This window comes from Nyctibius grandis, chromosome 1 (assembly GCF_013368605.1).
Source record: "Nyctibius grandis isolate bNycGra1 chromosome 1, bNycGra1.pri, whole genome shotgun sequence".
Lineage (NCBI taxonomy): Eukaryota > Metazoa > Chordata > Aves > Nyctibiiformes > Nyctibiidae > Nyctibius > Nyctibius grandis.
In genome coordinates, this window is record NC_090658.1 from 65,091,384 (window position 1) to 65,105,322 (window position 13,939).

At 44.5% G+C, this 13,939-nt stretch overlaps 1 protein-coding gene across 1 annotated transcript in view; it reads left to right on the plus strand.

The window, feature by feature from the left end:
* Positions 1-281: 281 nt before the first annotated feature.
* MAP3K5 (mitogen-activated protein kinase kinase kinase 5) overlaps positions 282-13,939 on the plus strand; it is a 119,854-nt gene continuing 106,196 nt past the window's right edge. Inside the window, exon 1 of the mRNA XM_068398082.1 lies at positions 282-1,072. Coding sequence (XP_068254183.1) covers positions 661-1,072 — 412 coding nt within the window. The 5' untranslated portion in view covers positions 282-660. The remainder of the gene's footprint in view (positions 1,073-13,939) is intronic.

Here is a 13,939-nt window from a genome sequence, read left to right on the forward strand (position 1 = left end):
AGGGCCGTCTCCTCACAGGGCGGCCCAGGGAGCGCGGGCTGCGGGGTGGGGGTTCCCCGTGGGGAGGGGCGCCCCCGGCAGGCGGGAAAGCCCCGTGGCGACACGGCGTGACTCACCCACCCCGAGAGCTCCCACTCGGGACGCGAAGCCAGGGGAGCAGCGGGAGGCGAGGGGTGGTTATTCCTGCCCGGAGGCGGGGCCGGAGGGAGGTGCCCGGCACTGGGGGCCGCCTCAGCCCGCGCTGCCGGTGGTTTCGCAGCTGTCGCTCGGCTAAAGCGGGGGCGCCGAAGAGCGATCCTACAAGTGGTTCCTCCTCCGCGGCCGAGTAATTTCGCCCCGAGGAAAAGCAAGCTCCTGGGGACGGCAGGAGGAGGAGGAGGAGGTACTGCTGCCGGGGGTAGTCCCTGCAGGTGCGGGGGAGAAGGGAGCGGCGCGCCATGGTGCCGGCGGCAGACACCGAAGGAGGCTGTGCTCGTCTCCCCGCCTCCGGCTGCTTTCGTTAGCGCCCAAGGGGGAGCCCCTCGCTTCAGCCCGGCCGCCTCTCCCCTCCAGCAGCTCGGCGGGGCCGTTCCGGCCCGGGCGGCGCAGCATGGCATCCGCCTAACCCCGGCCAGCGCAGCAGAGCCCGGGACACGCTGCGGCGGCTGCTCCTCCGCAGGGATGAGTGACAGCAGCGAGGGGATCATCAGCGTGCCGGTGCCCGGCCCTCCCGGTGGCGGACCCCCCTGCGAGGAGGTGCTCGGCAGGCGGGCGCAAGAGGCCGACGGTGGCGCCCGCAGCCTCCTGCCTGACTTGGCCGCGCCGCCGCCCGGCACCCTCTGGGCTGAGGACGGCACCGCCGCCGCCGCCGCCTGCCCGGGCATCGCGGCGCGGGCCAAGGGTGGCGGCAGGCGGACCGCCGTCACCTACGTGATCAACGAGGCGAGCCAGGGACCGCTGCTGGCGGCGGAGAGCGGCGCCCTGCAGAGCCTGCGGGAGGCGTGCGAGGCGGTGGGGGCCGCGCTGGAGACCCTGCACTTCGGCAAGCTGGACTTCGGCGAGACGGCGGTGCTGGACCGCTTCTACAACGCAGGTGAGAGCGACCCGCCGGGGCTGATCGCCGCCGCGGGAGCGGCTCGGCCCGGGCTCGCCGTCACCCGCCCGGCCCGGCCCGCCCTGGGTTCACCGCGGGGCGGCGGGAGCAGGCGTGGCCCTCCCGCGCTGCCGGGGCAGCTCCGGCCGCCGAGCCCTCCGGCCGCTGAGCCGCACGGTGCCCGCGCTGCCCCCGGGCCTCGGTGACAGCCTTCGGGCGGCCACGGCGGTTATGTGGGGAGGCAAAAGTGCGTCAGAGCCTTTTTTTTTGTCCCCCCTCTAATGCGTTTTGGAGAAGAAACTCTGTCAGCAAACGCGCAGAGAATCAGCACTTGTCAGCGCCTGTGATCTTTACCTGTGGATTAAAAGCGACCTGGCTGTTTGCTCCCAGCCTCCCAACAGAGTGCAGGGACGCAAGTTTTTACTAACGCGCTGAGCCCTGGCTGGAGCAGGCAGGAGCTGCGAGGCCCCGGGGGCTTTGAAAAGTAGACTTGGCACCAGCCGTGTAGCTCGATAATTTCTTTGTGCTGACACAGTATCTGGGACGCTCTGTGTGTTTGTGCTTGGAAGTTTGTGCTTCAGGCATTGGTTGCATAAAACACTTAAAATGGATGGGTTTGAACTACACGCACCGATGTGGTTAGTTGGCGTGAATGCCCTGTGCTGCATCCTCTCACCCCAGTTCGCCAGCTTTCCCAGCGATAAAATTGTGATACCTTCATTTGAAGGTGTGGTGACCCGAGGTTGTGTGTTATGATTTACCTGGCCCCGTTTTTAAAAGTAATAACAAAAAAACCTTTTCCCTGTCTCTTTTATTTTATTGACAGATGTACGGCATTAATGTAGACTATGAAAAGCCTGCTTACTAGATTTGTAAAGGCTTCATACAACTAAAATTATAGTACTGAATTTATGTCTTTTTGCCTTAAAAAAACTGGAAGCAGGAAATTGACCTGACCTACCATTTCCAGCTTATTGTGTGGCGTGGTGGGATCGTAGCCAGTTTCCCCAAAAGGCTCTTCAGCACGGACATGCATATGTGTGTCGTCTGTCTGAAACTCCCCAAGCTTTTCCTCACGGACTGCTGCTTTCAGTTCAGTGAGGTGGGCGATTCTGAAGCATGCAGTTACAGCTTGTTCCTCACGCTTCTTGCAGAGCTGTGTCGGTAGAGGTAACGTTCTCAGAAGTCAGAGGAGCTGTCCTTATGGGTGGGAATAGGAGGGCCGTAGAGCTTTATTACAGATTATACTCTCCTCACACAGGGAAGAGGGACTTCAGGTTTCAGGCACCCCAGCGCCTCTGCTTTCCAGGACAGGTGAAACTTGAGAGTCTCTTGGTTCTGTTGTGGAAGCTGTAGCGTAGTGAGGCTCACAGAGTTGAATTATCTGTGTTTTTGTGCCTCTTATGTTGGTTAATTTTTAGACTCTGAGCTGTGCAATAGGCGGGGTCTCGGTAGTTCACAGAAGCTTTTCTTGTAATGGGAGATTGGAGTTGAAGTGGGCCCCTTTTAAATCTGGCAGTAGGCGTCTGGCATATAGTGCTACATAACTGCACACTTATGTAATATAATTTACTTATTTCAGTGGCTTTTGAGCAAACTGTAAATGTGAAAAAATACTTTTTCTTTCAGTACTGTTTGGCTGTGGGATTTTAGTCAAAGTATTGCAAAACAGGAGAAATACTTTGCCATTCTACTTTAGTAGCAAAGCCCATCAACATGTAAAGAACCAGGAGAGAAACATCCAGCTCCTGGACTGAAGAGAGCAGGGCATAAAAGTTTGTGTCTGCTCCACATATGCTCTGTACTGTCTGAGCTGACAAGTCATAAACCAGCTGCGATCCCAAAACTACATTGTGCTGCTCACTCTAAGGTTGAACTTAGCTCTAGAAGGATCTGTGAGTTTTCAGACTTGTTTCTTTATTCCTGTTACATTTTACACACTTTGTCTCTCTCTATATTTTTAAAAACTGGTTGTTCTCCAGAAACTTTAAGCTAGCAAAGGAGTGGCTCTGAGGCTAGGAACAAAACAGGGTTAAAGAGTAGAAGCTGTGTAAGCTGAAGAGTGCAAATGGGGAGCAGTGTAGGGAACAAAACCAAAATGGTCATGGAGGGTGTAACTGTTGCACTGTAGGTGCATCAAGTGTTGCATCTGTAGGTGACCTAAAGTCCTTCCCTATTACACCTCTTGTCTCTTGCTGTGTGCTTTCAGTGATCAAATATGGTATTAGTAATATTGATGAAGAATGTCTGCCACTATATTATTTAAATAATATAGTGTATGAAAATAGTACAGCATGACTGAATGTCAAATAAGAATTTAGCAATAAAAGTACTTTCAAATTAAGTAATGGTTAATTGGCCTTATTCAAGGTATCAAGTCTTACTAGCCTCAGTGTAAAGGCCAACCAAGTAACAAGTGTAAGGAGTGATGTGATTTCATGAAGGTTTGGAAAATCAAGCTATGACTGTGTTTGGATGAAATAAAACAATAAACCTCTCAACTCTCATAATGCGTATAGATCAACTGTGGTTTGGGGAGGGAAGAGCTACAGTATAACATATCTGTCCATCATCAGGCCTTCCTTTTTTAATATCTTGTTTCTGCTTTGTATAACATAGTCTGAACTCTTGGTGATCCGTGGTGTAGGCTCACTTTGACTTTCACTGCTTCAAAGAGAAGTTCAAGGAGTATTAAATAAAATATAATCTCAGATGTAAATTCTCATCATCCGCTCTAAATGTAGATTAGCCTACTAATAATCTTCTTCTGCCAGCTTCAGTCAACTGATGGTCCTTAAATGCTGAGATGTAATTAGCAATGCATATGATTAGTGAGTGGGTCTCAGCTATGTATAATTGAACCATTCAAGCACCAGATATTAACAATGAGCCTATTCCAACATTTCTGCTTGCATGGTTTAAATTCTGCTTGATTTCAGAACAAAAAAATTGCTCCTTCAGAAGCAAGTGTCAAATCAGCCCTAGAAACTGTTGGAAAAGTGTCTGACAGGAATAGAAACTTCAACATTTATCATATATTCCTCCACTTAAAGAGATAGTAAGGTGAGGAGAGGAAAATCTAGTCCGATTTCTTGCAAAACTCCATGTATCTGGGTTTGATCAGCTGTCTCAAGGGCTTTTTTCCTTCATGAAGAGGATACTTAAGAGTTTCTCTCTCCCCCCCTCCCCCCTCCCCAGTTGTATTAAGCTTCTGCAGGTGAATTTCAGGTCTCTCTTAAATTCAGTTTAATTTCTAAACAGTTCAGGAATGTTTAAAGAGTCAGGCAATTAGAGACATGCCAAAATATAGCAGGGAAACCTTTCTACAATGCAGTAGATAGTAACTTTTAAAACACCATTACTATAACCGTTGATATTTGTAATTAAATGGTATTTTCTCTACATTATAATGACCAGATCTGCATATCCTGTTGGTTTTTTTCCTTTAATTGCTCAGTTCCTTTTGGAAACTAAGCTGTAAATGAGTATAGAGTACTTAAGAGTTTGTTTGGCTTAGGTAAGCATTAATTTTTTTTTCTTTCCCATCTTTTTTAGGCAATTGAAATTAGGATGATTTGCTTTCTGTGCAGATCTTTGCACAGTCATTTTGTATTGCACAAATGCATCAAAGACTAGCTGAACAGAGTGTTTTAGAAAAAGAGAAAAGGTAAATACCATAAAAGGAAAAAAATAGCTTGAATTGATAATCTGGGTCAGCTCTTCATGGGACGGAGGTGCTCTAAGTCAAGCTAATTACTTCACACAGGCTTTTAGGATTAGGCAGATTTTTGTTGATTAAAGAAATACCTAATTTGACTTGTAATCTGGCATTTTAAAATTGTATTGATTTTAAAAGGCAGGGTAAGTTAGAGGTGAGTGTTCAGTTGACTAGCAAGACAAGTGGTGTACAAGTGTCAATAGTAAAGAGAGGTTTTTTGAATGACTTGTACAGTACTGTAAAGGTGAAAGTTGAGCTCCTTCTTCTTGAAGAGGTTAGTAGTCTCATATTTTGGGGGAGATACACCTTAAGGAGTTAGAGAGAAACCTTATTGGAAATTCGTCTTACCTTCACCTTGTGAAAACGTAAAATTAATTTTTTGAAAGAATGGTAATTTTTCAGAAGCACAGTATCAAGCATTCTGACTTCTGTGTGCAACTTCAGAGGTACCAGTGGAAGATGAGAAAGATAACACGGTGATCGAGGAGGATCTGGGTTCTCTAATCTGTATAGTCACTTGTTTTATGATGGTTCTCAAGCTAAAAAGCTTGACTGATGTGCTTGTCATACAAATGTCTCCTTGTAACTTTAATGTTGTGTTATACTAAACATTTCTTCTGCTAAAGTTTTACGAATCAATGGCCCTTATGATATTATTTTGTACTAACACTGTTGCGTGGGGCTATTGAGGGAATTCCCCGAAACGGCAATGATTGATTGAAATAGAGTTCATTGAATAACAGATACTAAAATGGGTTTAGCCTCTTATTGTTGTTTCTAGAATTCAGCATCATTGCTTTTAGAATTCATGCAGGCTTGGGCTAGAAATTGTCAGTGTCAGCTTATTGGGTTTAGAAACATATTGTGCAATATACTTGGGGAGAATCTTGGCATGCAAAGCAACAAAATCTTCAGTGAGACAGTACAGTCACCTGTGTGAAAGTGAACTTTGCTTGGAAGATGTTCTACATCTAAATTGTTTCTGCAGACTTCACAGAGCGTTTGTGGATTGTGCATTTATAAACATTTAAAGGCACACAGAAATGCAGCAAAGCAGTACCATGGTTCAATGGCATTCTTGCAGTTTCTTCCTATTTTTCTCTAAATATGCTAAATTTTATGACGCTAAATTGTTTTTTGAAGAGATTTATGCCTTTATATAAATTTCCTGGAAGTTCTGTGATTGTGACATGCTAATAGAGACTCTCCTCAAACACAAAAGAGGTGATGTTCTTTTCAAAAGTGATGTTCTTGATTCTAGCTTTTGATGTTCATGTTTTCCCTGCTAAAAACAGGCATGCTTCCTACAAATATTAGCTGTTTGTAGGAGCAAAAAAACTCTACCAAAGAGAGAAACTGCAAGGTTTATTCTATTCCACATTGTGTTTCAGAACGATTAGGGTTTTTTCACCACCTTTTTCTCTGTACTTCCTGATTATTGTGTTTTTCATTTCACTAACAGAGTTTTGTCAGACACTTGAAATACAGCACATGCTTTCTGTGATTATGCAGCACTTGCATCCATAATTTATTTCACTTTTTTGACATCCTCCCCCCCCCCCCCATTCCCCCAGGTGCTGCTGAATCACCACTACTATTTCTATAGCATCATGACTGGAGAATCGCTGTTCTAAATGATAGTTCCTGTTATGTAGCAGAAGTTGTTATCCTGATACATTATTCTTGTCCAATTTCAAAGTCAAGGGCAACTACTAAAAAAAAGTCTAGTTTCAATGTCAGTGGAACTCATGTTGAAAGAGCTTTGCGTTTCAGCAGCACGATGTTGCAAGTGATGAGTCGGAGCAAGAAATGCTGAGTAATTTAATAATGCAGATGGTATGCAGAATAGAGTTGATGATTATAGCCACACTGTCAACATAGACATGTCAGGGTTGTAAGGTATTACAGAATCTTTGTGTATGGATACGTTGTGTATATTGTAACACTTAAATAGGTGGGTTAAAAAGCTCCTTTTGACTCTGGAGATGGATTCTGGACTCTGTTAGAAGGCAGCATTAGGAACCTAAACCAAATACATAGCACATCTTCAACATAAACCAATATTTCATTCTGAAGCACATGAATGTGTTCTACAACAAAAATGATGATGATGAGTCTAGAAAAAAAATAATCCTGATGTAAAGATTCTTTTGTCTGTTCATAGTTGATGCTAGTGGAGAACTTCTGAATTTATGAAGAAACTATGGGATTTGAAACAACATGTTCACAAATACTTCCATTGCTGGGCCAGCTGTAAATTTTATAACCAGATTCCAGTATTGGTACTGTATGCGTAACTTCCAGGAGGCTACTTGTCAATAGGTGACTGGAAGACTAATATCCCATCCATTTCTATATGAAGTAGGTATATGGAGGGCATGTATGGAGTGGATGCATGTGGGCTGTGAGACCTGGGTTCTCTTTCAAACTTAGTCGCTGGCCTGTCATAGCAGTTTGTAGCTCTGCTGTGCAGCAAGAGCTTTCTTGGCCCTCTCCTCCAGCTGAGGTGCTTGTAGAGCATCTAGCATGGGTGCCCTGGGCACAGAAACCCTTCTGCCAGTGTGACTTTCCAGCCATTTCTGTAATGTAAATAATATTAAGGGTATGTTCTTGCAGTGCTTTTTTACTAAATCTCCTAGTGATATCAGTGAGATACCTGGAGAAACAGTCCACATCCAGGCTTTTGTTGGATTATTAGGAGTTCCAGGCTTTTGAAATGCTACCTTCTCTGCTAAGTGCATCAGGGTGTTAGAGCTAGTTTTCAAATACTATATGCTGCATAGTATTTGAAGTGGCGAGAGAAGTGCAGGTTATGAAATTATTAGGGTCTCTTAAAATGCAGTAAAGATGTAATACTCATCGTGAGGCATCTGTATGAGCAGACATCATGAAAGTATATTTCCCAGTGGAGAAAAGGCAGAATGGAGCTACATAAATGTTTTTCGAGAGTAATGCAGAAGAAAGCCTGTGACTGATATTTTTCTGCAGTTTGCATTTCTGTAGCTCTGAACAGGACGTGTCATACAGAAATGACTCCTGAATTTACCACAGCCATGCTAAGAATTTGACTTCTCTTTTTAGTCGCTCTCTAAAGTAAGCACAATACAAAAAGCTGTAAATGTAGCAAATGAGAACAGAATGAAACAAATTGTGTTAAAGCCTAAAGGATCAAGAGAAAAGTAGAAAAGGCCTTAATACTTAATTTAGCACCATTATCCTCAGTAAATGTTCATGTCTGTTATGGTCTTAAATAAAATTAAGCAAGTGAAAATTTCAGTTTTACGGCGGTTTATTTACTTTTGTTTCTCAGTAGAGAAAAGCTGAGTTGTAAGCATATTCTGTAGTGCTGGTCACAAAAAAAACTTGTTCCCTTTTTTCCCCAGCCCTTTGGAACAGTCGCTATTTGGAACCGCTGTATTTGCGTGCCTAGGTAACCTGCGAGTTGTATTTGTAAGTTATACCCAAAGAAACTAAAAAAATCTCAGCATCTCAACAATGATAGAGACTTTGCACATTTGTGGTTAATAAAATGGAAGTTATGGCTGGGATTCCCATCTTTCATTGTAGGCTCCCTGCTTTAAACTGTCCCCGAATATCCATGGCCCGCAGTAGTCTCCTGCCACTTATTTTGTATGGCTTCTCTGGGGGTTTATATTCAACAATACAGGCACACTCAGAAGTACAGCATTTGTTAGAATGAGATAGACATATGAAGCAGTCAGTGAAGTCACCTTGTACAGCAGAATGTGTGTGTGACACATGACAACAGAATCTGTTTTGACAATTGGGGCATTTTCTGGTAATCACTGGTAGGTAGATTTCTGTAAGAAGTTTGTGATTGATTGTATTCCAGGAGAAAATGAACCTCAGGCTGAGCTTGACACAGAAGCACAGGCTGCTTCTTTTTCATGTATATTACTTTTTTTCCTCTGAGACCGTATTTATTCCTTGACCGGAGCAGGTATAGTCCTTCTTTCAGTTGTGAAGAGCTGCTGATCAGCTACTAACAACAGCACACCAGAGTTGAATTCTCTTCTAAATCGTGTCTGCCTTTATTCATAACCTTTGGGATGCATTGAGATGCAGCATGGGGCTTAAAGATTTCCCACAGACTGACTCATTTGCAGTCAGTGGGAATCAGCACTCTTTCAAATCGCACAAGAAACGTATGTTTTGATTTAGGAACTAGATACTCTTGTAAAAATTTGGCTCTGCATTTCTCCCTTACTGTAGTAAAGTAAATGAGTTGCTCTGGGATTTGCTTGCTGATGGCATCAGTGGATGTCTCTTGCAGAGAGTGCGCTCTGGGTGAGTAAGCAGCTGGTGCTTTCAGTGGTGAAGACAGCTTTTCAGTGATGTCTTCACAGAAGAGTTATCTGCAGCTCTTGCAGAGAGTTTTGTCTGATCTTCTTCCCCTTTACACAATACCTGTCTGACACAGGTATAGCGCTGCTTTCAGTACAGTCTTTCTGGCTTACTAGGGACTATAGATTGAAACCTGCAGTCTGTGAAGTGTGAAGATGCAGGTTAAATAATTATCAAGAGTTGAAAAGTCCTCACGTGGGCTTACATGCTTCCAACAGATGGGTGTTTTGCAATGTGCAAGAGTGCCCAAGTCTGTCGTCTGACTGTAGCACAGAAAGCCCTGGGTATGAACAAGGAAGACTCAATGATACACCAAGAGGAAAGGAACACTTGTACCTCTGTAGGAATTCATTTGTGGTTCTGAAGTGGGGCCCCTCATTCTGGGGTTAAATTTATCCAGTAATGTTGACACAGTAGCAAAGTGCTACATTTAACTCCACCACAGAGGCACGCCCATAAGATTAAAAGCTCCTACTTCCACTGCTCCACCTTCAATATGATTTCTACAGCTACATACACTTTTGAAAGCATGATAGTACTGTTTTTTCCCTCTAGAAAAATATCTCTGAGGGGAAACATGCTAGATGTATGCCATAATTTTGTGTTGTATTGGTTTATTACTGCCTTTCAATGGAGTATCTAAGATAAGGTTTCTCAGCCATCTTCCAGGAACCTTACGGGTGATCCATATGAAAGTGGATTGACTTTAATCTGAATGTATGTGTGCTCACCACTAGTTCTGCTTCCACGTGCTGGCAATAACGTGGCGTGCTGGTGAAAGCCAGGTTTTTGGTTGTGTGCTGCATCCTGTCTTCACTCGCTCCTTGCAGCCCATGCCATCAGTGGAAGTGACATGTGGCATCTGTGGAGAAGGGCAGAAGCTATTTGCTTCCTGAACGTAACCTTGTCTTCCAGATCACAGTTGGAAATGAGGAGTTTTTGCCAGGCGGTTGGTGTGAAGAACTGGGAATCCTTCCAAGTCTCCTTGGGAGCGGAATTTGGTCAGTTCCGAACACCGTCACCGTTCCTGGGTCAAGTGCAATTGCAAAAGGCTCAGTGACTCTGTCCAGATCACTTTCACTAGAAAAGAAGTGGTTGTTACCTGTGTAAATAAACTGAAATTCTGTTTATTTATGTTCTCTGTTTCCTTGAGGTCAGTTTCAGTTTTTGTTTTCTGCAGAGCTGAACTCCACTGGTACTTCATGTCATGATAAATATACTTCATATGATACTTGGAGTCCTTTAACATGTGTTCTCTTACGAGGGTTTTCAGTGACCTTGCAACTCACGCAAACTGCTGTACAGAAACTATTTTCTTTGCTTATCATGATGAAACTTATTTAAGGAGGTAAACTCCCCTGCTTAATTCATTCAATATTTGTATATTATTTACATTTCAAGACTGCAAAGCCCATGCAACTGTACCTTGCACAACTGTGTTTTATGAGTGTACATTAATTAGAAGAACAGAACTTCTTAGAGATTTGTTTTTTTTTTTTTTTTTTTTTTATATGAGACTGTGTAACTCAAAACCTTGGTGGTTCTAGTTTCATTTTATTTCTGCTGGAGTTTTTTATTCCTTTTACGTCTTTCAGGGTTGTCACTGATGGGGAACTTTCCTGATTTATTAGCCAGGAGTAACAACTCTGGGTACAGCGAGTGTTGCACATATGAAGCATAGGAGAGATTGCAGGGAAACCAGAAAAAAAAAGTGGCACTTCCAAAATATCCTGTATAGTTATAGCATTGCTGTACAAAGCAGGATTTATTATTTTTTTAGAGGGTGCTGGTAGAGGGGAGAATGAGCATGTTCCCTAGTGGTGCAGCTCTAAAGGGAGGAGGGGAGAAAAGGCATTACCCTTGTTGTGAGAGCAGGCTGATGGGGCCAATGCTGTTATCTTTGAGGAAGTGCTGGGATCTTGCAGCACTGCCTGCTTCTGGTCTGTTCTTGAGGGATTATGTTCTCTCCTACTCCTAGATCAGAGTGAGCAGAGGATGTTTTTTTCCCCTCTTCTATTTGCTCTCACCGACCAAGGACAGCACATGAGTACCCTGACTTACTACAGCCATAGAAGGCCATCTCCAATGGTGAAGCTGAGCTTCACGGGGCATTGCTGAGTCCAGGTCTGTAGATGGAGAGAAAGTACTTCCTGAGCCTCTTGGCATGAGGGAGGAAGCACTCTGGCCTGGGCTAGAGCTGGGGATCACAGAATCACAGAATGTCAGGGATTGGAAGGGACCTGGAAAGATCAGCTAGTCCAATCCCCCTGCCGGAGCAGGATTGCCTAGACCATATCACACAGGAACGCGTCCAGGCGGGTTTTGAATGTCTCCAGAGAAGGAGACTCCACAACCTCTCTGGGCAGCCTGTTCCACTGTTCGGTTACCCTCACCGTAAAGAAGTTTTTCCTCATATTTATGTGGAACCTCCTGTGTTCCAGCTTGCACCCATTGCCCCTTGTCCTGTCAAGGGATGTCACTGAGAAGAGCCTGGCTCCATCCTCATGACACTTGCCCTTTACATATTTATAAACATTAATGAGGTCCCCCCTCAGTCTCCTCTTCTCTAAGCTAAAGAGACCCAGCTCCCTCAGCCTCTCCTCATAAGGGAGATGTTCCACCCCCTTAATCATCTTTGTGGCTCTGCGCTGGACTCTCTCTAGCAGTTCCCTGTCCTTCTTGAACTGAGGGGCCCAGAACTGGAATGTGTGGACGGGTGGTGGACACTGGGTTCTGGACAAGCCTTCTCCTGGGCTGGACCCTATATGGGCAGCACTGTCCAGGGTTGAGACTGCACGATGCAGCCCAGCCCAGCTGTGCTGGCAGCTTTTTGCTGGACTGGTCTCAGGGTGTATGGCAGAAGTCTCTGCTTGCAGCTGAGTTTTCAAGTGTCTCACAGGCTGGATTTAGCTGCCACTCAAAGAGCTTGTGTTGAAACTTTACTCGATGCACTTATTTCTTTGAGGCTTAGTAACAACAGAAGTTTGTGGAGGTCATTAAGCGTGAAGTGGTTTTAACTTGGTTTAAATACTTCAACACGCTTGGGTGTGTTTCATAATGTTGGGGAAAATGGAGAAAGTGTTAAAAGTATGCATTCTAAAAGTGTTCCACAAAAGAAGCAAGAAAATCGGGATTCTTGCCAGTAATTCTGTTACCAGAACCCATGATCCCCCTTTTCCAGCTGATGCAAGAGGGCCAAAATGCAATAAAAGCACTAGGAAAATGGACTAATCTAAAGCAAGAGCTTCTGTAGCAAAACCCTGCCAGATGGGTGTGTAACTGGAAAACTTCCAGTCCCTTTTGTTGCTTAACTGCTTGCATTTTGGGCTGTTTTCTGCGGTGTCCCAGAAGTGTCTCTGTTTTGAATGATCAGTGTGTTGACAACCTGATATTTTTGTCTCTGTTTCTTCTCTGTTCAAGTACTTTAATAGCAGTTCCAGTGGAAAAATTTCCTGGTAGGCAGACTTCCCAAGCCTTGGTGGATTTCAGTTTATGCTGTGGCTGGTTGCAAACTGGCAGGTGCCTGTCTTCAGGATTTAATTCAGTTCATAAGAAATTATTTATTCCTTATCTATTATGAATTGAAACTATTGATTTAGAGCTACTGCCGTAGTAATTTCTAGCTGTACTTTTGCAGTAGAACTGTCTCAGACTTCCAACACTAAAAGGCCTAGTTGACATGGCATATTTTCAAATAATCTTTAATGCTGATAAATAAATAAAGTAAGGTGACAGTCACTGCAATATGAATATCAATATCAGAAAAGAGAATTATCCTCCTGCTAAGAGTATACTGCTCCCTGTCTCTAGCTGCAGTGCTAAGTAGGGAAAGAAGATCATAAAATCCATTTCTGTATGCACGTACTCTCAATAAGTAGGACTGCTGGAAGAGCTGAGTGTATTGTGTCCCATTGAGGTGCAGTCCCATGGCAGCTTAAGTGGATGAAAAACTGGATTAACATACTCCTCCCTGGTGCTGATTTCAGCCTTCAGAGAGGTACGTGATGAGGTTAGTCAAGGAGCTGACCTGATTGCTAACTCACCCCTTCATTTCTTTCTGGCTAGCTTTCTGTCGAGTCGGTTCTCTGAGCTGAGCGTGCGTTTCAGAGGACAGGCCAGAAGCAGGACTGCAACAACCTGAGCTGAGATTGCCTAAAGGTGTGGTTTCGTGTTATTCTTGATCCTGTCTCGTTGTAGGTTGCCTCATATCCTTTCCCCTTCCGGTAAGAGTGGCTGAGGAGTGTGTTTTGTGTTGGCTGTGCCAGCTGTTTGTGCTCTCAGCCTGATGTTTTTCAGAAACCTTCAGTTTAGGTGAAAGTTTGAAAACACTGTTTGGGTTTTGCTCTGGATTGGAACCAGCTGAATGTTCAAAGATTCTGCCACTTGAATTGAAATTTGTGACTGCGTCTCTGGTAGCCAATGAGAGCGTTCATGAATACCGGCGTTCAGTTGCCTGTGCTGTTAAGTTGTTATCGCTTCTGGCATGCTTTTGGCCTGGACCAACTAGTACAGTCTCAGTAGCATTCCCAGTGGCCAGTCTGAAGGCAGCAACCTGCGGCTAGGAGAATTTAAGATGGATGTAAGCCATTCTGGGCCACTTGGTCCTCATACAGAAGTGGGACCTGGGGCATGTTTAATCAATCAGCATTGCTTTACTGGTCTGCTAGTGTAGGTGTAACAAGTGTGCTTCTTTAAAAAGGTTTGAAGCTTGCATTGACGGCTGAGGATGTGCAGAGTTGAAGTGCTATATCTGTTCAGGGAGGTGGGTTAAAGATATTTCATCT